Raw genomic sequence first — 23924 nt, 5'->3', positions numbered from 1 at the left:
ATATGGGAAAGACATAAACCACAGAGTAATGCAAGAATGTTGGAGAGCACATCAGTAAGCTCAGGGTCAAAGGTCGGAAGGAGTGGCAGGAAAGTCAGGGAGGAACGGGAAGACAAGGCTCCTAGCCAGCTCTGTACCAGAACCAGCTGCAGACTAACACACGAGTCACCAGGTCCGCCCATGTTGGGTAGACAGCAGTAGGTGGGAAGCAATGCTGAGCTTTACAAGGGAGAATGTGGCAGGCTTCTAGCCTCCGACTACAAACAAGTGCTGATGATGACAGAGGACAGAGGTGCCAACTTGGACTTGGCCACAAGTGCTTGTTCAGTTGTGAGTGGTCTCCTGAGGGAATGCTGCTTCTCGCCCCTGCCGCAGACCCGTTTTGGCATTTCTCTGCCATATCCCCAGGTTTCTATTAGCTGGCCTAGCCAGAGGGGGAGAAAAAAAAAAAGGCAAGACATGAAATCAGACTAAATGACACTGGCTGGCATTGGCAGCCCAAGACCTCAGCCCATCAGGCCGGCCAAGCCCATCTCATGGCACCAGCTCACTCTCAGGGGAAGGCAGGTGCCCTTCACCGACCACACTTGTGAGAATCACAGCATCTCCAGATTGGCTCGCTCTCTTGGCTTTGGTCTTTGAGGTGTTCCGGAGCTCTTTCCAGCCCCCACAGGTTGTCATGGTGCCTGCTGCTCAAAGTGGTGATTGGTCAGAGCTGCAGATTGTCTCCATGGCAATAAAAAGGATTCTGTGCAGGAAGGCCGTTTGGCCTTGGAAATGAACTCATGGTAACACTCCTGGGAAAAGAGCCTCCTCTGCAGGGAGAGGGTGGGGGCGAGGGGGATGGAGGCCAGCGGAGATTCTCCCTGCCAGAGACAGATGCAGCTCTTCAGCCCTGCTACCCACCCTGGTGGCCCAGCTTCCCAACCGGAAGTGCTGTCGTGCTGGTAGCCACAGAGGATGTCAACTTCAAATGTCTGCCTGTACCAAATGGAAAATTGCAAGTCAGGAGCGCATAGTTGAGGCAGGAGTCACCTGCCCTTTCGGTGGTCCGCAGAAATTCTCTCTGCCCACTCCACTGCTTCTGTGCTTCCCAAGTCTACACAGAGCTTAGCCTCTCTCCGACCCTCACCCTTGGTCTGTTCTTCCCCGGACAAGGCAGGCGCTCAAACCTTTGAAAATAATGCCCTTCTCCCAGATCCCGCCCCAGCCCCCTATAAGACCTTCAGTAATGAAACAAACATCCGCTGGTTCCCAGTCTCCAGGAGATATTTTCCTTTCTCACCTACAGCTCTTTCTCTTTTGTTTTTCAAACCAGGAGCCTGGGCTTTGACTTAATTCGGGCTCCCGTAGATCTTGAGGGTTTTCTGAGCCTCCTGGTCTTTTTTTAACAGGCGCTTGCACAGCCAGGTGGGTCTGGATTCGGAGTGCCTCTTGGGCAGGAAGCCTCTTCCAAACACCTCTAATCTCTCCCTATGGCACTAGCTTTTAAAAAGGATCAGAAGCCCATCCCTACTTGAATGTGACTAACAACACTGCTGCTGTGTTCCGTCAAGGCAGTCAGAGGTTAAATCGGACGTGGCGGGCGGCAGTGCAAAGATCAGTACTGTAAGAACGGGTGGGACTTTACTCTGAGGAAGAAAAAAAAAATGTCATAAGGGCGAGGTAGGTCTGTTCTCCAAAGCATTTGCTGTTGCTTCTGAGTCCTTCAGATTCTGAAGGGAGTTGGTTTCTGTTTCAGCTCCTATTTTTAAAGGCTAACAACAGTGCAACTTCTCATAAAATTCTAACGTTCTAAAGCTGGGGGTGTTGCCACTGTAAGAGCACCCAGGCCTTCTGGATCCTGCGCAGAGAACCCTGAGCGCACAGCCCAGCCACTGGGCGATGAAGCAGGGTGGGGATGCAAACCCAACCCCACGCCACCCGCAGTCTGAAGCAGCCTCAGCAAAGCTGCACGTTGACCAGCTGCGTTTGCCAGCCGGGGTCTGTGACTCTCTAATCACGTCGCCTAAGTCGGTATGCCTGGTAGCTTATGTGGGGCACTTATTAACTAAGCCTGCTTCCTTGAACTTCAAGGACCACTCCTTTAACAGTAATCTTTAACCTCCTCCGTCTGGTGTGTCTAGAACTCTACCTCAGACACCACACACCTCTTTTCCCTCCCATACCTTTTTATGTGGGAAGGCTCTCTCTCTCTCTCTCTCTCTCTCTCTCTCTCTCTCTCTCTCTCTCTCTGCCTCTCCTCCCCCTCCTCTCCATCCTCAAATGCCTAACAGTCCCTGTGTGGGAACTTGACCTCCCCTACCCAGGGTCACTGCTTCTTACCTAATGGTACAGCTAAGAAGCATGTTCGTGGTAGCCCTCATTGGCACCTTAAAACGGAGCCACCCACAGAGGGCAAAGCCACCTCACCACTTCTTAGTGGCACTCGGTCTCTCCTGGGGCCTCCCACTAAAAGCCGACCAAAAGGATCTTGGCAGATACACCTGGCTCCAAAAGCCAGCGTCGCCAGCAGCTTCACTGTATAGCTGTCTTCCCTTGGAGTCCTCCAAAAAAACGCTGGACTGGGGAGACAGCTCAGCTGGAAGACCCTGACTTCAATCCCTATGTAAAAGCAGAGCATGGCAGTTCACATCGGTAATCATCCCAGGACTGGGAGACAGAAACAAAAGGGATCCCTGGGGCTTGCCGCCATCCCGTGCCACTGAATCGGCAAGCTCTGGAGTCCATAGAGACCCTGTCTCAAAATCTAAGGAAAAGAGCAACTGAGGAAGATAAACATTGATGGCCTCTGTGTGAAACAACACACACACACACCACACACACACACACACACACACACACACACACACACACGGTGGGGGAGAAGAGCGTATAAAAGCAAAATGCAAGCAAACCAAAGGAAAGGCCAATCTCTTGTCACACAACCTTGAGGGGCAGGAGTGAAGGAGAAGGGACAGATACGCCAGTCCTCCAGAGGAGCTGGCAAAAGGCTGCAGTGAGGGGCTTGCAGCTGTGGGTAACAGCTGTCACTTCCATAAGAACCTCCTGAGATATGCAGAATACCTTTCAGCCTCTCCACCCATGGGGCAGAAATTAATATCCACCATCTCTGTCCCTGCTGCATTCACCGTGTCCTTCTGGATGACTTTGTATACAATCCAAGCAAATTCTCTTGGAGTCACTCAAATGAATCACTAATTCTTCCTGGAACTCTAGGTGCTCCTCTGAGATTAGCAGAGGTGAGAGCTACCTCACAGAGTAGTCATGGACTTTAAAGGAGAGAACTGGTAAGCAGTGCTTAGCCCTGAACAAAGACCCAGTGAATGGCAGCTCCTGCTCCCTAGCTCTCAGCCCTGGGGGAACCCATCTACTGAGCTATAAGGTTATAATCCTACAGCCCCATCTCCCCCACCTCTTGGGTGGAACCCAGATTGAGTGGAACTGGAAGTCATGTAGGAAATAGCTCCTGAGAAAGCATTCTGAGTTTCAGATCTAGAATGTTCTCCCTCTCTCTCTCTCTCTCTCTCTCTCTCTCTCTCTCTCTCTCTCTCGTGGATATGAGTGTGTATATGTTGTTCAGGTGCATATAAAAGTTGTCTTACCTTTCTACTGATGTAATAAGACACCATTGTTAGTATTTAAGCAGTGCTAGGAACACATCCCGAACATGACAAGACCACAGAAGAGTTTTATTAAAGAGGATAGAGGTGACAGGCCTGTGTGAAACACACCTGGGTGAGGAGATAAGGGGCGGGGGGGAGACTCATGCAAGATGGCACCGGCTTTTTAAAGGTTGGGCCGCGCATGCCTACAGGGACTCCTGTGAGTACTCCACGCATGCGCATAGATTACATGGCTGCACATGCGCTTTACGCAACAACGTAAAGCCACAGAGTCCTGGTCCCGCAAGATGTCTGACCCGGAGATGGCTATTCTGAACCAGAAATAGTTAGGCGGTCCGCCAGGCAAGCCCAACCGTGTGGACATGTAATTCTCTATCAACCATGACCAAGGCAACTTATAGAAGACAGAGTTTATTGGGGGCTTACAGTTGACCATCATGGAGAGAAGCATGACAGCAGATGGGCAGGCATGGCTCTGGAGCAGTAGCTGAGACCTTATATCTTGATCCACAAGCGTGAAGCACAAAGACCTAACTGGGAGTGATATGGGTTTCTGAATCACTGAAAACTGTCCCCAGTGACACACCTCCTACAACAAGACACATCTCCTAATCCTTCCCAAATAGTTCCACCAACCAAGGACCAAACATTGACATATACAAGTCTAAGAAGACCATTCTCTTCAAACCACCACATTCCATTCCCTGCCCCCCATAGGCTTGTGGCCATATCATAATGCAAAATGTATTTAGTCCAACTTCAAAAGTCCTCATAGTCTCAACACTATTTAAAAGTCCAAGGTCTCTTGTACCAGGCTTTCTTTTGAGCCCCCAACCAGCTCCCAAATCATGACATGGAGACTTATTATTAGTTATGAATGCTCGGCCTTATCTAATGCTCACTTCTAGTTAGTTCTTATAACTTAATTTAACCTGTTTCTCTTCATCTGTTTTGCCTCAGTGTTTGGCCCTGTCCCTGGTTCCTTGAGTAGCTGTTGCCTTGCTTGCTGACCTTGAGCAGATGTCCTCCCTCTGTTAATTCCCTGCGGGTTTCCTTCCTCCTGGACAGCTTACGGGAGGTTCCTTATTTGTGTATCCTGCATATTTGGTGTAAACAGCTAGGGTGCAAGTATGTAAAACATCTGTAGCAAATTTCTACCCTCCAGGGTTCTCCCACTGTGCTGTAAGCCTGTATGTGAGGCCTCTTCCCTCCTTCAATAAACGGCTTTCTACTGAGGCAAATGACCCGCTGTCTTGTCTCTGTTTTTAATCCTCAGCCCCTCGCTCGGACATGGTGAATGGGTGGTAGCATGGGTGCTACAAGTGGAGGTCCCACCAAGATCCGAGAAAGAAGGGATGCGCTGAAGGACACCCAAAGTGAGGCTGGCCAGCATTTTAAAAGAAGGTAAGAGTGGGTGAATTGTTATGGGTGCAGGTAGTTTGCAGTCGCTCCTGGAGGAACAGTTCATTGGACTGCTGAGGCAACAGGGTACCACCGTTAGGAGCAGGATGGCTAAAGATTTCATTCAGATCCTCCAGAATGTTAGTCCCTGGTTTCTGGTCTCTGGGGGATTTAATATACCAGATTGGGAACAGGTTAAGATTAACTTACAAAAAATGCTTGCATAAAGAAGGGCTTTAGGTTGAAGATTTAGCTCAGTGGTAGAGCGCTTGCCTAGCAAGTGTAAGGCCCTGGGTTCAGTCCTCAGCTCTGGTTAAAAAAAAAAGGTGGGTGGCCTGATTCCATACCCTTAGCTACTTTCTCTTTGTGGCACTTGGTTAAAGATGCATTGCTTAGTGACAATGTCAAAGTTCAAGAACAATTAACCAAAACTAAAGCTGTGTTTGAAGAGACCCATCAGGAGGCTCACAATCCACCTGTAGCTCCAGCTCCAGGGCATTGGGCCCCTCCTCTGGCCTCCACATTCACTTGAACTTGTATAGCATACATTCACAAGATGCATAAATGTACAATAAGTAATGAGTTTTTTTAAAACCTTCTGAGGAACAGTCAGTGGTGGAGCAGGTACAAGGAGCTGGGAAAACTGCCAGGGGACTTACTCATGAGCAAGCCCACACTGGAGGTCAAGGAACTCGATTTCTGGACCATATTTCCCACCAGTCCCTGGCCCTTCTGCAGGGGAAGGCCAGGTGAGGTGAGTTGAAAATTTTGTGTTTTTTTCCAGTTCTCTTCTCCTTGAGCAGCAGTTTCCAAGGCAGGTGATGGGCATGTTTCAAGCTCTTCTGAGAAAGGCTAGAGACCAAGCTTGCTAGAGAGAAGACACCAAGTTGGGAGAAAGAAATAGCCTCTGTGACAAGAATGTAGGTTGGATTATGAATCTTCTACGGCTACACCCCCTCACACCTGCATCTGTGCTTAGCCTCAGCAAGCAGAGCAAGGCAGAAGGAGGACACAGTCTGCCAGAAAGGCTTGGTGTGAAGTTAGCTGACAGTTCAGGAGGTTGTGGAAGAAAACAGAATCAGCTGTAGGAATATTGTGACAATGGCCTTTTCTAATGTAGTCTAGAGGGATCTATTTTGTATTGGGGTGTTAATTTATTAAGAGTTTTATGGTCTGAATATGTCCTCCTAAGTTCCTATGTTGAAATTTGAGCACTAATATGATAGTATTCAGAGTTGGGGCCTTTAGGATAGAATTACATCATGAGAACAGAGACCTTATGGGTGGTGTTATAACCTTTCATGGGTTCCATAAGTCATTAGGAGTCAGTTTAACCCTATATCCAGCCTAGCAGCAGCAGGTTCTCTCTTAGGCTTTCCAACCTGTTGATCCATAGTCCTTAGCCTGATAATGGTACCAAAAATGAGTGTCATCATGTGGGGTGGGAGTTAAGTCTAATTAGAAAGTGGTTGGTTACTCCCAGGATATTTGTACCACTATTGCACCCGCACACATGTCTTTCCAGGCCAGTCATTATTGTTGCTTGAAGGGTTCATAGCTGGGTATGATGAATAATAAGATCTGAGGGAAGATGATTATGATCAAAACACTCTATGTGAAACTCTCAAAGAGAACCAATAAATTAATCAACTGATGAAAGGGCTCAAGGGAGTATGGCCTGTACTTCTCTTCCACTACATGAGGACACAGCAGCGAGGCACCATCTTGGAAGCAGAGAACAATCTTTACCAGACACCAAATGCTGCCACCCTCACAGCCTCCAAAACTCTAAGAATAAAGTACGTTCTCTATAAATTTTCCATTATGGACCGAGAATGTAGCTGTTAGTACAATGCCTGCCTAGACTACACAGCATCCTAAATTCTATTCCCAACACTACATATGCTGGGCATGGTGGTGCTAATCTGTAATCCTGTCACTCAAGAGGTAGGAACAAGACTGCACAAGTTCAAGGCCAGCCTGAAACACATGAGACCCTGTCTCAATAATAAATAATAAGTAAATATTCCATTGTTCTTTAAGAAGTATTTTTAAAGATTTTTTATGAGTATTTTTGCCCATATGCATATATATGGACGTTTGTATTATGTGCAGTTTGTTACCCATCATATGGGTTCTGGTAATAAAACCCAGGTCCCCTGCAAGAGCAACAAATGCTCTTAACTGCTGAGCCATCTCTTCAGCCTCCATTTGTTTGCTTGTTTGCTTGATCACAGCACACTACTGAGTTAAATCAGGGGTGATGGCAGTGTCCTTCACGTGACACTTTGTACTCATCTCTCCTACCTATTGAAAGAAACTCCCCATAAGTTAGCCAGATGTCATGTAAGTGGTTTATGGCCCAGGTGGCCTTCCTTGTAGATGGGACAGTTCATCTAGTTTATAAAATCAGACCCAGGACAATTTTAAATGGCTGACGCTCCAGTTGGAGTTACTACTGAGAGATCTTGGTGTCAAAGCTCTAGATCCCCACATCTCAGATCCACTCTGGGCATTCGACAGGCCACCAAGTCCCCATCATTGCTACCAGCACCTTTTCTCTGTTGTCACCAGACACCAGACAGAAGGCAGCTCTGCCCATGTTCCCCTTCCTGGGTCTTCACGTTCTAAAAGTGTTCTGCTGTCATCTTAGAGAAAACTAAAGGGGAATTTTAAATTAGGTTTGAAATTTTCACAGCATTGCATTTAAGCAATTCTACTTGTAGCAAATAGAACATTCGTTGTTGAAAGACACCCAGTTCCTTTTATGCCTGATTAGCTAATTAAGGGTTTCCTCTGTGATCCTCCCTTCCTGCTTTCCGTCCTTCTCATTCTCTGGTTTCTTCTGGTAACCCCCAGGGACAGCCACAGGACTGCTCAAACCATTAGTTGAGACTTGAGATTAGCAGCTTGCAAGCTTCCGGACATTTCTGAACGCCAGTCCTGTCAGGAAGTCGACCAATTGTTTCATTTTGTGAAGAGTGGTTCACTTTCTCCCTGGAGTGTCACAAAAGCAGCAGATTGAATGTTGTCCCCCAAACACGTTTGAGGGCATGCTTCCCAGAGACTGTTAGTGCCCAGCTCACATCCTCTGGCCCTCGGTCCAATTTCAGATGTGGCTGGGGTGTGCTTCCTATGCTCCTTGAATCGCTGTGCTGTAGAACAGCATTTTCTCCAGTTGGAAACAGTGGTTGATAATCCCCCATCCCTACAACTCTTAATGGACAGAGGTGACAACCCATATAGATCACCATTTCCCTGCCGTTGTCAGAACTTGTGAGCAGTAAGTAATTCAGACTCTAATTTGGAGAACCTGGGGGAGACAGCCCTGTGAACTAGAGTGGCTTCCCGCAAGATGAAGCAGAGGCATGGGGTGAAAAGGAAGGCCAAAGGCATCAAAATTGGCTTATGTAAGAATCTAACAGCAGAGCAGGGCTGAAAAGACCTCCCACCGTGGGCTGTGTGTGAGTGGAAGGAAGCCTGGGATCTCTAAACACTGGAAGGCAGTACTATACAAACAAGCATGTAAGGGACAGACGCTCTCCGCCACCCAGAGCTTTGGAGACTCAGACTTGTGCCCCCTCTCTGGCCTATTTCCGTTCCAGAGACCATCTTTCTCTTTCTTAAAAACTGTCTCTGAGCCGGGCGGTGGTGGCGCACGCCTTTAATCCCAGCACTCAGGAGGCAGAGGCAGGCAAATGTCTGTGAGTTCGAGGCCAGCCTGGGCTACAGAGTGAGTTTCAGGACAGGCTCCAAAGCTACACAAAGAAACCCTGTCTCGAAAAACCAAAAAAGAAAAAAGAAAAAGAAAAACTGTCTCTGTTTCTATCCCTGTCCATGCGTCCTTGATCAAGTTCTTTGTTCTAAACACAAGAACTAAGGAATCTCCGCAGGGGCCTCTGGACTCCACCCACGCCTATAACAGGGATCCTCAGCAGCTTCTTGCTTCCCTGACTCGCTCTCACCACTGGCTCCTCACTTCTGCTCCATAACCTTTAATCCTTGCCTGGGCTCCGCTGTCAGAAACCAGACCATGCAGGAACTGCAAGCGAGAGCCGGGCCAAGGTCTGACTGTCACTTTTTCATGGAGGCTGACGGAGAGAAGAACTTGAATTCAAATCCTAACCTTGCCAAGCTGTATCCAAATACAGACATCCGACCCTCTCTGGACCCACTAACAAAAATGACAAGTCATGTTTTTACTCTCTGGGATTTACAGGAACATTTCCTGCATTAAAGGGCAGTCGGTATCTTTGAGCCTCTAAAGACTAGAAGGAACAAAAGGTCAAAAGTTCTAGTCCAGCCTAAGTAAAGCCACCAGCTCCGATGGCCATTCCTGTGACTCGTCTGCTACTAACTCATCTCCAAAGCTCGCTCTCTGAATACCACTGCTCTATCAACCTGGGAGTCCAACAACTGGATTTTTTTTCAAGCATAATTTTTTATTGATGAATTGGGAATTTCACAGCACGCAGCCCAATCTCACTAATACCGCAGTCCCTCCATATTCCTCATTTACCCTTGTAGCATCACCCCCAAAGGAAAACTTAAGAAAAAGCCATAAAAATAAGAAATAAAAAATTCAAATAATAATATTAATTTAAAAACAAACAAATGAAAAACACTTCACTCCTCTGACTTTCCCGCCTCTCCATCGCCTCTTCATTTCGTCTGAGTGGCATTGGGAGCTGCTGTGTATCACACGGTAGACCCTTCTGACCAAGCAGCTTTGCTTGCAAATGTTCGTCGTGTATTGTGTTGTTGGTCAGGTTCAAGGCCTCTGCCTTCTGGTACACCATCAATACTGGGCTGTCGCAGAAACTTCTCTCAGATATCCTGCTGTTGCCTGGAGTCATGGAGATCCTGGAGCTATGGTTCTGCAGGACCAGTCCCGTCATTCACTCCAGCAGGTCATAGATGGGTAGATGTTGAGAAGTGCCAACTCAAAGCCCTAGATGTGTACCTGGGTGGTGGCTGACTTGGTCAATCAAAGGGGTGGAACCAGCTTTCCCAAGTGTGTACCTTTTGGGGGCTCTCCTATGAGGGACAGGACCAGCTCTCCTGTGCCAGGTCATTGAGGTTCCACTACCCCAGGTCCAGAGAAGGGTGGGGTCAGCTCTCTGGGGGCGGGCTGCTCTCCCCAGGCCAGTGAGGGGTGGGACCAGCTCAGCACAGCCCTTGTATTTCAATACATGGGCCTCTGTGGTAATATGGGCCATGGACATCAACATAGACCTCAGCTGTGGCAGGACCATGGACCAGACACAGCCAGCAGCAGCAACTTGGACTCAGATGTCACCAAGGCCCCAAGTGGCAGCGCAGACCTCTCAGATTGGTGTGGGCCCAGCAGCACCATGGTCCCAAGACTACAACATGACCCCAGGTGGCAACCCAGAACCTGGGCATCCTTGTGGCCTTTGCTGGCAACAAGGGCCACGTCCATCAACACAGACTCCAGCTGTGGCAGGACCACGGACCCAGACATGGTCCTCAGCAGCAGCCCGGGCTGGTTGTTACCATGGCCCTGGGCAGCAAGCAGGTCACCCACCTCACCATCTTCACCTCTTCAGATCTGCCTCTTTGCACAGGACATGAACCATTCTGCCCTCCCCTCCCCCCATACTCCACCATATACTTTCCCACTGTAATGGCAGCTGACTTCCCTATGCCACAAGGGACCAGCTGGGTCCATGGTTTCTTCTGCTTGCCCCCAAAATTGGATTTTTAAAGCACAGATTTGACCTAGAGAGGGACGGGTCTCAGCCCAGTCTAGCCCGGTTTGTCTACCGGCACTATCAACAGTGAACACACTACGCTCCTGGAGGTTCCTCCATTTTTGTCTTCGCCTCACCCCACAGAACCCAGCTGCCATAAAATCCCACATGCAACTTCCCAACCCAACGACCCAGTCTCAGGCCACCCCAAGACCACTGCTTCTGTCCCAGTTCAGCACGGAGACACTCCACTGTGGACTGCAGTGGGCTCTGGGCACGGACAGCTGGAGGTCTAGCTGAAATATGCAATTATACACTAAACTACTTCCAGTGGAGGGCTTGCTCTCCCCACAGCTGAGGACTGGTAAGTGCATTGGCCCCACCCCCAGCCCCCCATTACTAATGGTACTTAGTTCCTCCTTCCCTGGCACATAACCACCAGCCAGCAGGGGCTCTCTGGAGAGCCAGTCTTCATTGTCTTTTGTTTCTGGGGCTTTTGTTGGTTTGTTGGTTTGTTGGTTTTCCAGATATTAACTTAGGACAAAGTCTTGGAAGATACTGAGGTTAAATCTTCGAAGAAAGCAGGTGTGCACATATCCACAACCCTCCACCCCAGAGCTGGAAAAGAGCCCAGCAGGGCTGGGGGGGAAACACCTAACATTCCAGGCCTCACCCTTGCTCTGCCCCAGGCCACTAGGAGGTTGTGACATGTGGGCAGCAAGGATGCAGCAGGTGGAGTGGGAGCCACTGACTCTCCGCTGCCCCTCACGGCCCCTCCCCATAGGTAGGGGCGTTCCCTCCCCGCACTGGTTCTGGACATGAAGGAGACAAGAACCATGTGTGGAGTGCAAACCTTCCCTACACACACACACACACACACACACACACACACACACACACACACACACACACACTTTTACCGGTGCTTGCTCCTCAGCCTCTCCTCCAGTCTAACCACACATCACGGGGTCAGCAGTTCCCACCTGTGAACACTGCTCCCTTCCAAGCGAAGTCCCCTTCTCCCCACTCCATCTGGAAGCAGGGCTCTCCCTCTGGGTGCTGTCACTGCCTGGCAGGCAGACAATGTTGCCTCCACTCTCCTTACAGAGAGGGACAGGGGTCAGCAAAGGCCTCAGCTTCAGTCTCCACCATGCACAGCAGATGAGAAAGGTACGGCCCTGCCAGCTTCTCTTGACTCCATCCTCAACAGGAGCATCCAGAGGTGAGGACAAATCGGGTTTTATTTTAGGAAAGATAAGTGTAAAACACAAATTACAGCGGAAGCTTTGGGATCCTTTGGGGCCTTAGCTGCGACTCCTTTCCCTTAAGATTCTTCCAGAATGCCAAGCCCATTACAGCCCTGCCCACAGCCCCATACCAAGAGCCTCGGGTGTTGGTGAGGTCAGTCAAATCTAGAGTGGGCCTGTGGAGAATCCTGAAATGAGAATGCTGATGAGTTTTCTTTGTCCTCCAGCCTAGCATAAGTGAGCCCCAAACTGTTAGCCTAACCCAGCTGCCGATGCTCTCCTTGGATGCCGCTCCCCTCAGGTGACCAGCCCTCCCAGCCTCTCAGAGCTGAGAGGAACAACCAGCCACCACGATGTTCTCCCCAGTGATGTAGCTGGCGTCGGCCGCGCACAGGAAGGACACAAGTCCCGCGCAGTCTTCAGGCTGCCCAATCCTGGATAGGAAGAATATTTGCACTCTGGTTCTGATGCCCTGGAGTTCACGGGCCACAGATGGTATGGGGTCCCATGGGGCTTAGAGGGACTCCGTCATGTGAACCCAGACTTCAGCTAAGAGAAAAGCCAGTCAATAGAAATAAAATAGCCTCCCCGGCGATGCTCGGACCACCAGAGCTGCAAACCCCACTTGCCTCTGTAGCTGGTAACTCTCCTTAGGTGGTTCCAGACAGCCTTGTTGCTCTAGAACTAGGCAAAGAGAAGCGACAACTGAGTCGATACCACTAAGACAAGGAAATGGTGGGACCCTAACGTGGCCACCTGACCAGGCAGCCATGGTTGCCTTTTGCAGCATCAGTGGACTGAGATCCAGCCGAGTTCAGAGAACAGTGATGATCGCAGCCATGCTGTCAAGTTGAGGACACCCAGTCCTCACTGCTTTGCTGAAGTCAGTCTTAATAACTCCTGGAATCAGACAATTTACCCGAATGTTCTTGGGAGCCAACTCCAGGGCCAGTGTCCTAGTGAGACCCAGCAGGGCTGTTTTGCTGACATTGTAGGCACCCAGCTCCTGGAAGAGAATTACAAGCGTTCGGAATGGAGAGAGACAGAAGAAAGTATCTGTTGGCTTTCTTGCTCACAGAGGATCACAGCTGAACAAGCCCAGAGCTCAGACTCACTCTGCCCAGCCTTGTTAAAAAAGAACAAAGCTACATGGGTACAAGCTCAGCCCAGGACACCAGGAATGAGACAAGGGTCTGTCCACGATGTTGTCCCTGGGCGGCTCTGGAAAGTACACGGCAGCCCCTTCCTCCACACCAACTGAGAGCTAGCCCAGCACTTACCACAAGTGGAAAGAAAGTAAGCCGAGATGGACGAGACCAAGATGACAGCAGCATTCCTAGGAAGAGACAGGTGCCAGGGAAGTGAAGGTCAAGACCAATCAGTCAAGGAGTGATGACAGCCACTCCATGAGGTGAAGGTCCCATAGCCACCACCCCCCCCCCCCCCCCCCCCCCCCCCCGCGCCCGGCATGAGGAAACCGAGGCCAATGACTGCAGAGCTGAGATTCCAGTCCTGTTTCTCATAAACAGAATGTCCGTGTTTATGCCTTATGCCAGTGGTTCTCACCCTTCCTAATGCTGGGACCCTTTAATACAGTTTCTCATGGTGTGGTGACCCCCCACAACCATAAAATTATTTTCATTGCTACTTCATAACTATAATTTTGCAGCTGTTATGAATCATAATGTAAATATCTGATATTTCTGAAGGTCTTAGGTGACCCCTGTGAAAGGGTTGTGTGACACCCCCTCCCACAGGGGTCATGACCCACAGGTTGAGAACTGCTGCCTCATAGATGTTCTCTTCTTCTACCTCTTCCTAGGAAGAGCAGGTTGGTGAAATGACCCCAGACAGAGGGACAAGTGCCTGTCAGTGAGTTCTTGTTGAGAAGCAGACAGCAGGGGAGAGACTAAGTAAATAGAGGTCATCACACTAGGAAGATGGCTCAGTCAGTCAAATGTTGGTTGTGAAAGCCTGAAGCATACACCTGCAATCCCAGTGTGAAAAAGCAGAGACAGGAATCTCTGGAGCTCACTGGCCAGTCAAGCCAAATCGGTGAGCTCCAGGTTCAGTCAGAGACCTTGTCTTAAAAAGAAAAATGGTGGGCAGAGATGGAGAAAGACATTGGCTTTTTACCTCTGGTCACACACTCACACACACACACACACACACACACACACACACACACACAAATGATGTTCAGGGGGTTAGCAAGAGATGGCTCAGTCATTAAGAGCACTAGCTGCTCTTCCTGAGGTCCAGGATGGAATTCCCAGCACACACATGGCAGCTCGCAACCATCTGTAATTGCAGTTCCAAGGGATTGGCTGCCCTCTTCTGGCCTCTATGGGCACTACACACATGTGGTGCATAGATAATAATTTTTTAAAAACAAATTTTTTTTTTGGAGCTGAGGATCGAACCCAGGGTCTTGTGCTTGCTAGGCAAGCGCTCTACCACTGAGCTAAATCCCCAACCCCTAAATTTTTTTAAAAAGAAAGAAATGAGCCGGGCGCTGGTGGTGGCGATGGCGGCAGTGGCGGCGGCAGCAGCGGACACCTTTAATCCCAGCACTCAGGAGATAGAGGCAGGTGGATTTCTGTGAGTTCGAGGCCAGCCTGGACTAGAGAGTGAGTTCCAGGACAGGCGCAAAGCTACACAGAGAAACCCTGTCTCCAAAAACCAAAATCCAATAAATAAATAAATAATAAATAGATAAATAAATAAATAAAAGATAGATACAGAGAGAGAGGAAGGAAGGAAGGAAGGAAGGAAGGAAGGAAGGAAGGAAGAAGGAAGGAAGAAAGAAAGAAAGAAAAGATGGTTGGGAACTTTTTCTTCTCCCAAAGACAATCTTCTGCCAGTATGTAACATGTCAGTGAGAAACACAGTAAGACTTGGGTCCAGACACAGATGCAGTCACTGAAGACAGAAAACAGGACATAGGAAACAGCCTGAGATAGGCTTTTGTCTTTGGGGTGAAATGGGAAATCCATGTCATAGGTGTTAGTAACTACTGAGGGATTATTTAGCTGAAAGACCAGAGTCTAGGCAAGGATGATCAGTTCACACGGTTAAGGAGATAAAAAAAAAAAAAAAAAAAAAAAATACAGCTCTTCCCATGCCTGACAAGGTCAAGGCAAGGAGTGTGAGCCTGTGCTTCTGGAACATTACCCTCATGCAAAAATTCTGGAATTAGAAAGAATAGCCACACAGAGGGTAGGTAAGACCGGGAGGTGTAGAATGTAGAGACCCCAGAGAGCCCTCTTCTGCCCCTCACCCCCTCCTGGAAGTGCCCAAGCCTTCTCCTGACTCTGCTCCTGCACCTCAGTCTCCCCAGCTCCCAACAGTTCTCATCCTCACCCTGCATCCTTACCCTCCCTTCTCCATATGGGGCAGCAGCCGACTGACTCAGCAGCAGGATCTGAAATCACAGCAGATGAGGGGCAGGGTTGGAGGAAGCTATGGTCAGCCCTGGCCAATGACACTTGGAGTCTCACAATTTGTGTGGACTTGAGAGACCACTTCCATTTCTGAGTAGGTCAAGACGTTTCCAACTTGCCCATGGCTTATTGGCAGTCAGGCTAAGAGCTAGGCCCGTGAGCACAGCCTCAAAAATATTTAGAATAGTCTTAAGAAAGGTGATGGCGGGGTTGGGGATTTAGCTCAGTGGTAGAGCGCTTGCCTAGCAAGCCCAAGGCCCTGGGTTTGATCCTCAGCTCTACAAAAAAAAAGAAAAGAAAAAGAAAGGAGATGGCTTTTTAAGAGACTGGGCTGAGCCTGGTGTGGTGGTGCGTGATTGTAATCCCCAGCACTTGGAGGAAAAAGCTGAGATTCGGGAGTTGAAGGCCAGCCTCAGATAAACAATGAGTCTGAAGTCAGTCTGGGCTGCAGGAGACCCTTTCACAAAAGGAGACAGAAAAGCAGGAAGAGGAGGAACAGGAAGGACAGGATTGGGAGGGGAGGCAGCACCTACAGAAACTGGAAACTAGAGCATTCTGGCTGTGCGGAAAGAAGCTTTGAGAACAGGCCACTGGAAAGGGGTTAAGGCCTGTGCCACCACTGCCCAGCTGTGTCTGGTAAATCTTTCATTAGTTTAAATGCTTTAGGGATAGACTCAGAGTCGCCAAGATGAGTCCCTGTCACATTAAGATAAGATCTAAAGACTTCCTCTTGGAGGAGTTTGCCCAAGAGCTAGCCCAGATTGGGATTCTCCACTTCTTGCCCTGTCTCCTGTCACTGTGAAGCAGATGGTCTCCGGCCTGTCTATAGTCTGTCTGTGGATGTGTCTGTCCCTGTGGCTGCCTGATGTCGGTCTGGTGAATCTGTCCCTAACAGAGGGCTGTGTTCTCTCTTTTATTGAACAGCCCAGAAAGCATCCTATTTGGAAGTTATGAGGGGCACTTAGAAATCTTCAGCGAAGTTCCACAAGGGATTAAGTCACAAACTGACCCAGATAACAAACCGACAGGTGCTACCAAGCAATGCCCATGTGCTGCTTCCAGCTTTTATGGTAGATAGCTGTTTCATAAGGTTGCTTTAGACCTGTTTATTTTCAGCAAGTGATTATCATAGTACACTTACAAACACACGTACATTGCACTCTGGGTCAAGGACATGGAAGAATATATACATTATAGTTATGCGCTAACTTGGGTTGTAAAAGTCAACTACATAGGAAATCCTAGGCAAGTCATATCGGTGTTGTCTCTCTCTCTCTCTCTCTCTCTCTCTCTCTCTCTCTCTCTCTCTTTGGTTTTTTGAGACAGGGTTTCTCTGTGTAGTTTTGGTTACTGTCCTGGACCTCACTCTGTAGACCAGGCTGGCCTCGAACTCACAGAGATCCGTCTGGCTCTGCCTCCCCAGTGCTGGGATGAAAGGCGTGTTGTTCTCGTAAAGGCTGGTTAAACAAAGAGTTTGAGTACAGTAGGCTAGCAACCTTAAGTCTTATAAGACCTCAAGGCATATTATTAACACTGGCTGTGAGGCCCAGCAAAAGTTCCAGTCACTTAAAGTATAAAAGACATTTTCATTCCGATCACATTACCATAAATTCCAAATTCATTTTTGTGGCAATGCCTCCAAGATGCTGGCAGATATGATCCCTGGACAATCACTCCATCAAAACCGCCTGTCCAGTGAGCAGAAAAGCTTTTTGACTATCTGGTCCTTGGATAACAGGGGTGTATCCGAGAGGGTCAGGTCAGTGGTCAGCGTGTGCTAGCCACTTGGAGAGGGATGCTTTCCAACAGTCTGAGAAAACAGTCGTGGCCTCATGATTGAGACACCAAAAGGAGTGAGTCAGAGGGAACGGAAGACTGTTTGCAATGAAATGCCACATTGGTCACAAAGTCACAAATGGTCTTTCAGAGACATTGCAAGTGAAGCTACAGAGCCTGGGAAGCCCCCCAGTGGCAGGTCATCTCTGAGGATGGAGTGAAGGGAACTCAGTCAGGGGCAGTGACAAGGGAGGGTACTGAGGATGGTATCACCGAAACGAAGCACACCAAGGTCAGCTGGCAGAAAGAGTCTTTACTCAGTGTGTGGAACACAGCAGAGAACGCTAACAGGGATAACACAGTTCAGTCCACGTCCATCTGATCTGCCAGAGAGAACTGTGAACAGACCATAGGACCCAATAGAACAGGAAGTGGGAGACTAACAGACCCCAAAATAACTCAGTCTTTTTTTTAAAAGACAGGGTTTCTCTGTGTAGTTTTGGTGCCTGTCCTGGATCTCGCTCTGTAGACCAGGCTGGCCTCAAACTCACAGAGATCCGCCTGGCTCTGCCTCCCGAGTGCTGGGATTAAAGGCGTGTGCCACCACCGCCCAGCCTCTTAGAGTTGTTATCACAGACTCTTTCCCAGACCCTTAAAGGTAAGGAGTGAATTCATGGTGGGCCAGAATATCTGGGTCCATAGACCCAGTCCTGACTAATCAAGTCCCCAAAGAAGAACACCATAAGCCATGTACAATCCGACAAGACTCTTCCTGATATAGTCACGTGTCCAGGCCCTGGAACAGTATCTAGCACATAGTAAGTGCTCAATAAATGAGATAGTTACTCTTGGCAGTCACCTTGATTGACTGATACTTAGATTCATAAAGCATACTCCTGGATATGTCTGTGAGGGTGTTCCAGAGAGATTCTCGAGAGATCTGCTATGAATGTGGGCAGCACCACCCAACATAATATGATTTGAATAAGAATGGCCCCTATAATTTGAATGATTAGTCATTCAAGTGACACTAACTTGAAAAAAATTAGGAGGTGTGGCCACAGGTGTGTGGGAGTAGGTGTGGCCTTATTAAAGGAGGTGTGTCACTAGGGTGAGCTTTAGGGTTTCAAAAGCTCAAGCCAGGCCCAGTGTCTGTCTGTCTCTCTCTCTTCCTCTCTTCCTGCAACCTGCATGGGAATCCAGATGTAGAACTCTCAGCTACTTCTCCTGCACCATATCTGCCTGCCTGCCGCCATGCTCCCAGCCACGATGACAATGGACTAAACCTCTGAAGTGTTAAGCAAGCACCAACCAAATGCTCTCTTGCCTAAGAGTTGCTGTGGTCATGGTGTCTCTTCACAGCCATGGGGCCTTGACTAAGACAGAAGGGAAGAAGGAAACCCGCCACTGCAGGCATCTGCTCCCTTCTCTGCTTCCATAAGGTGGGAAGTGCCTCTCCTCCAAGCCCTCCTGGCATGATACTCTGCCTCATCCCAGCCCCTAAGGAAATAAAGCCACACATGGTCTGAAACTCTGCGCTAAGAACCAAATCATCCTTTGTAACAGGAAACTTAAAAGGTCTTATTAATGAAACCAAACCCGAGGCCAGTTATTGGGGTGATTGCTGGAAGATCAGAGAAGCAGAACAAGCCACGACTATCTCACCTTGCTAGTTCCTCAGGTGATCCTTTTTCCTCAGGCTGGAAGCTTCTGAATCCTCATCCCAATGGCTCTCAGCTGAACTGTGCTCGAAAGCCTGAATGCTTAACCAGCCAAATGCTTTACTCACTACATGCTTTTTTCTCCCCTAATTCCTGGTCCTCACGCCTTATATACTTTTCTCTTCCTGCCCCCACTCCCTGGGATTAAAGGTTGTGTTTCTAGGATTAAAGGTGTGGGTCACCATGCTTAGCTGTTTCTAAAGTGGCCTTGAACTCAGAGATCCAGCTAGCTCTGCCTCCCAAGTGCTGGGATTAAAGGCGTGCACCACGACCGGCCAACTTCTGCTATAGCTTACTCTTCCCATTTTCTAGCCACCAATTTTGGCTTTGTTCTAGTGGCTGTCTGTTCTCTGACCCCAGATATGTTTATTTCAGGGAACAGACAATATTTTAGGGAACAATCCTTCCTGTGTTTTATCGGATAATTAGTCATGATGAGAACCAACCAGCACGATAGTCACTAAGCAAGTAAGTATATAAGTGATGGGAAGAAAAAGCAGGAAGGTAGGGCTGGATTTTAACATAAACCACACACAGCATAAATTAGCCCCACCATCCAGGGCCCGCCTTTACAATAACTTCTGGAAGGAGCCCAGTACAAAGCTGGTATCAGACCCCCAGCTCTCTTGGCTGACATCCCACACCTGTTCACTGGCCCCCAGAGTGCTCCAGAGCCTATGGGAGAGAGTTGTGGGAGAGGGTAGAGATGGCCGGAGAAGGATTCATCTTTCCAGAGCAGCCTAGGCGTGCAGGTCTTTGAGGCCCAGCTTATGCTGTGATGCTACATTTACCAGGAATGGTCACAAAGACCCTGTGAAAACTAGTCTTGTAAAGGAAAGCATCCTGACTGGACCCATGGGTCTTGAGGTCCAACACATTCCCTAGGAATCATCTGGGGCATTCCCCACTCCTTTATACATTTCTTCAACTGTAGAGTACTGTCACTTTGCAGAAGGCCTGGAACCCCATTCCCATCCGCCCTTTCTCAGGGCTGAGCAGTGAAGCAGAGGTTCTGGGCTTCCTTCTCCTTGCCCTTCACTCCTTGACCTCTCACCTTGGCCACTAGCCGATGCCGATCCTCAGCCTTCCTCACATGGCACACTGTGCCAGCCACACTCGGCCCTTCCTCCTGCAGCATGCCCACTGCCCGGTCCACATTCTGCTGTTTCCGGCTGCTGATGACCACGTGGGCTCCATCCTTGGCCAGCCGTCGGGTGTTGGCAAAGCCAATCCTGCGGACAGGCAGAGTGCAAGTCAGCCTCATCCCTCTCCGACTCCTTCCCGGAAATCCACAAAGATGTGGATACCCTGCTCGGCAACGGCGAGTCTTTCCACAGAGGCCAAGGTCCCTCTGTGTAAGAGGTTAAGACCCCAGGAGATCAGAACACTCACCCGACAGTGGACCCTGTGAGCACAGCCACCCGCCTAGCCAGGACTCTGCTCTGGGCTGCTCCACTGCTGTGCATTCTCACAAAGAACCCACTGCTGGAGTGCGGCAGGGACCGGTGGGCGCAGGCTACTGCTCGGAGCATGGTAAACAGGCTAGATCCTGCTGGATCCTGCTGCCCTGGAGGAAAGGGCCCATTGCTTCTTAGTTGTGGCATTAGTGAGCGTGAGATAGTTTCCTACCTCCTCCATCAAAACACACACACACACACACACAGCTGGCAGCATAGGGTGCAGGAGACCCAGCTAGACAGAGTTCATTTCGACGGAAACGGCTATGAAAATCCCATAGTTATAAAACTGACTTGTGCCGGGCAGGGGTGGGGGAGTGTCATATGCCTTTAATCCCAGCACTGGGAGGCAGAGGCAGGTGGATCTCTGTGAGTTCGAGGCCAGCCTGGTCTCCAAAGCGAGTTCCAGGAAAGGTGCAAAGCTACATACACAGAGAAACCCTGTCTCGGGGGGGGGGGGGGGACGGGACTGACTTCTAAGAGCTGGATCTCAGTGACAGAGTAATTGCCTGGAACATATAAGCCCCGAGCTTCATCCCTAACACTCAAGAAAGCAAAGGGGAAGAGGAGGAAGGGAAGAGAAGGGACAGAGGAGGGGAGGGGAAGGGGGAAAGGAAAAAATATTAACTCGTAAGAATGAAATGTGGTTCCATATAAGACAGTGAATTAGAAGCCCTACTGGTTCAACTGAATGCAAGAAAAACAGTCAGGATAATATACGATAATCTGTATTCCTAAAAGAGATAATAACTGAACAATAACTTAATAACTAAACTTAATAAGCCAGGTAAGAACCCCCACAAAGCAGGCGGAAGGGCCCATCTGCAATACATGGCTAGGGGCTTAGGGCCAAGGTCAGCAGGGGCCCCAGCGAAGCATGTCCTCCCTCACACCAGTGATGCCACGGAACAACCAGCTGGAGAGGGAGTGAAGCCAAGGGCTGGCTAGACCACAGCGGAGACAGAGGACCACACAGACAGTGGAGCCAGAGGCTGAAGCTTGACACCCAGAAGTCTGAAGCAGAAATTTCTGTCAGGAGATAGATAAGCTAGGGCATGGGGGTGGGGGACGTGGAGCACTGAAGGTTACATATCGAATAGGTAGAGAGAAATGCAAGATTAGAGCCTGCTGTGTGGCCAGAGGCTGAAGTGTGCCAGGCGCAGCCCAAAACACAGATGCTTTACATGCTGGTCTCCAGCTGACTCAGTGGGAACCTTCAGGAAGAGAGAGAGAGAGAGAGAGAGAGAGAGAGAGAGAGAGAGACTAAAAAAATTTCCCCCAAACCCAGGGTCCTAAAACAGGCCCAGGGTTCCAGGAAGTCTGCTGCTAGTGGAATTCTGGAAGGAGCTGACCCCTGCCACACACACCCTGAGCCCAGAGGTTGCAAGAACAGGTATTCAAATATCTTCCTTCCAGCCTTCAGTTTATCCACAACCACAGCTTCTGGATCTGGCAAAGCCGTGCCTGCCTCACTCCCACACCCTCAGCTGCAGAATCTCCTCCCAGGCTCTAGACTGTGTGTTCCCCGGCACCCTCACACACTGCCTCTGCGTCTTGAGACGACCCGAGACCCTCTCAGAACTACTGGACAAGGCTGCTGCTCCTGCTGTCCAGGCCGAGCTGAGTTCCCTCCTCTCATTTCCCTGTGCTTGTTTAATGCTTATATTTTGGTACCAAAACTGCCTTCAGGAGGACAGAAGTCCACTGGGCCCCTTCTTTGCCAAATTCTTATCTACATCTCTTGGTTCCCATTTTCCCTTTATCTTTCTGAGAGCCACTGTGTCCTCTGAACTCGCTAAGGCTGAGCAGAGGCCAGATCCTGACCTGGAGACTTCACCCACCTGGGACCGAGGTTTCCAGCTGCCTCATTCCATGTGCAGGGATTTTGTCTTAACCCTTTATGGCCATGAATGGTAAACTCACTCTTTCTCAGGCTTTAGCCTAAGCTCCAGCACTTGAGAGGCTGTCTTTGGTGTTTCCAGAGCTACACCCCACAGCGGCTGCTCTCCCTGCTGAGAACACAGAAGTGGGTAAAGACCGATCAGCTCCCCAATGGCTCCCTGGGGCTTCGACTTCATTTTAGATCCTGGAGGTCTTTCGTGCTTCCTGATAATTGGTAGCAGTGACATTTCTGACCTTTGGGGAAATACTCCAAGAAGGAAACTAGCCCTGGCCAGTTCCGACCCACACCATACCCTACACCCACCCTCCATTCCCAAAGATAGTCCTTTGACTTTATCTCCTCAACATTTTCAAACAAGTGGGCCTCAAGTTGGGTCTTGATCTGGCCCCCAGTATGCCCTTGATAACCAAAAATGCTGGCCTGGATTTGGTACCTTGGACTCTGCCACCTTGCAGGACCTCACCCACACCTTTGAGCGGAACTGCAAATTGTCAACGGTTCTCTACCTCTGAGCCTTCCATCGGCTCCGCTCCCGTTCTTCCCAAGTTCCACTGTCAGGCATATCAAGTCCTGTTAGCAGGAACTTGTGGTGATATTTTATTTGTGCTTTAATAAAGCTTGCCTGGAGATCAGGGGAAAAGGTCAGCCATTATAAGTAAACAGGAAGTCAGGCAGCACACTCCCTTAATCCCGATCACTTATCAGGCAGTGTCTCCCTGTGTTCAAGGCCACACTAGGGAACAGAACGAAACATGGTAAGCCACACCTTTAATCCCAGAACCAATCGTAGGGACCTGGAGGTCTGTACAGACAGACAGTGACAAGGAAGTGAGGTAGCTGGGCTAAGATAGCCAATGAGAGGGCAGAAAAGCAAGGCAATGAAGGTGTGGGTAAGACAGGAAGTAGGTCGCATTTGGAAGCTGTAGAGTTGATGAGATAAGGTTGGCTGGTAGCTTTCCCTATTTACCTGATCTAAGGCTTCCACCTTTATATTTGGCTCCGTGTTTTTTATTTAATAAGACCATTTAGAAATTCATCTACAGGAACTTCTAAACTTAATCCCTTGTGTTGGTTATTTGCGGTGCTCTTACCCTTCGAGGAAATGTCACGAAACATGACAGAGTCCACTAACAAGAATTTATTAAGATAAGGTAAAGAGGCAGAGGTGCACAGGCCTGTGGAAAGACACGTGAGTAAAGATGGAGCCGGGAATCATGGAGCTGGCTTATAAAGGCTGGGCCACGCCTGTGCACACAGGCCCATGTGGCTATTCCACGAATGTGCATAGATCACATGGTTGAGCTGCAACCATGCAAAGCCACTAACTATCCTTCTAAACTCCCTCTCTGCCTGGGGAAACCAGACCTCAAAGTGATTAGCAAGGCCCAGCTAATCACTCTCCACACACACACACACACACACACACACACACACACACACACACACGTCTTGACTCTGTCGCTTCTGTGACGAGAGGGACTCTCACTCTCCTTCCCAATCCACATGGCCCCAAGATCCCAGTGCACCAGATTCCTTCCCCCAGGAAAAAGAGAGGATGAGCCAGCCCAGCCCACCCAGGCCAGGCCAGCCTCTCTGTCTTTACTGACATTACCTCCCTCCACTGCCTTCCTTCACT

The 23924-nt window shown here is 49.3% G+C and overlaps 1 protein-coding gene across 1 annotated transcript; it reads right to left on the bottom strand.

The window, feature by feature from the left end:
• Positions 1-12049: 12049 nt before the first annotated feature.
• LOC118590731 (dehydrogenase/reductase SDR family member 2, mitochondrial-like) lies at positions 12050-20460 on the bottom strand. Its single transcript, XM_036198499.1, is given in 8 exon segments — positions 12050-12422; positions 12618-12642; positions 12645-12672; positions 12860-12994; positions 13269-13324; positions 15352-15412; positions 19983-20160; positions 20321-20460. Coding segments are annotated over 8 exon segments (735 nt in total). The 3' UTR covers positions 12050-12310.
• Positions 20461-23924: the final 3464 nt, after the last annotated feature.

Source organism: Onychomys torridus, chromosome 9 (genome assembly GCF_903995425.1).
Source record: "Onychomys torridus chromosome 9, mOncTor1.1, whole genome shotgun sequence".
Classification (NCBI taxonomy): Eukaryota; Metazoa; Chordata; class Mammalia; order Rodentia; family Cricetidae; genus Onychomys; species Onychomys torridus.
Note: the sequence above shows the minus strand (reverse complement) of the source record. Positions and strands in the feature narration are given on the sequence as shown.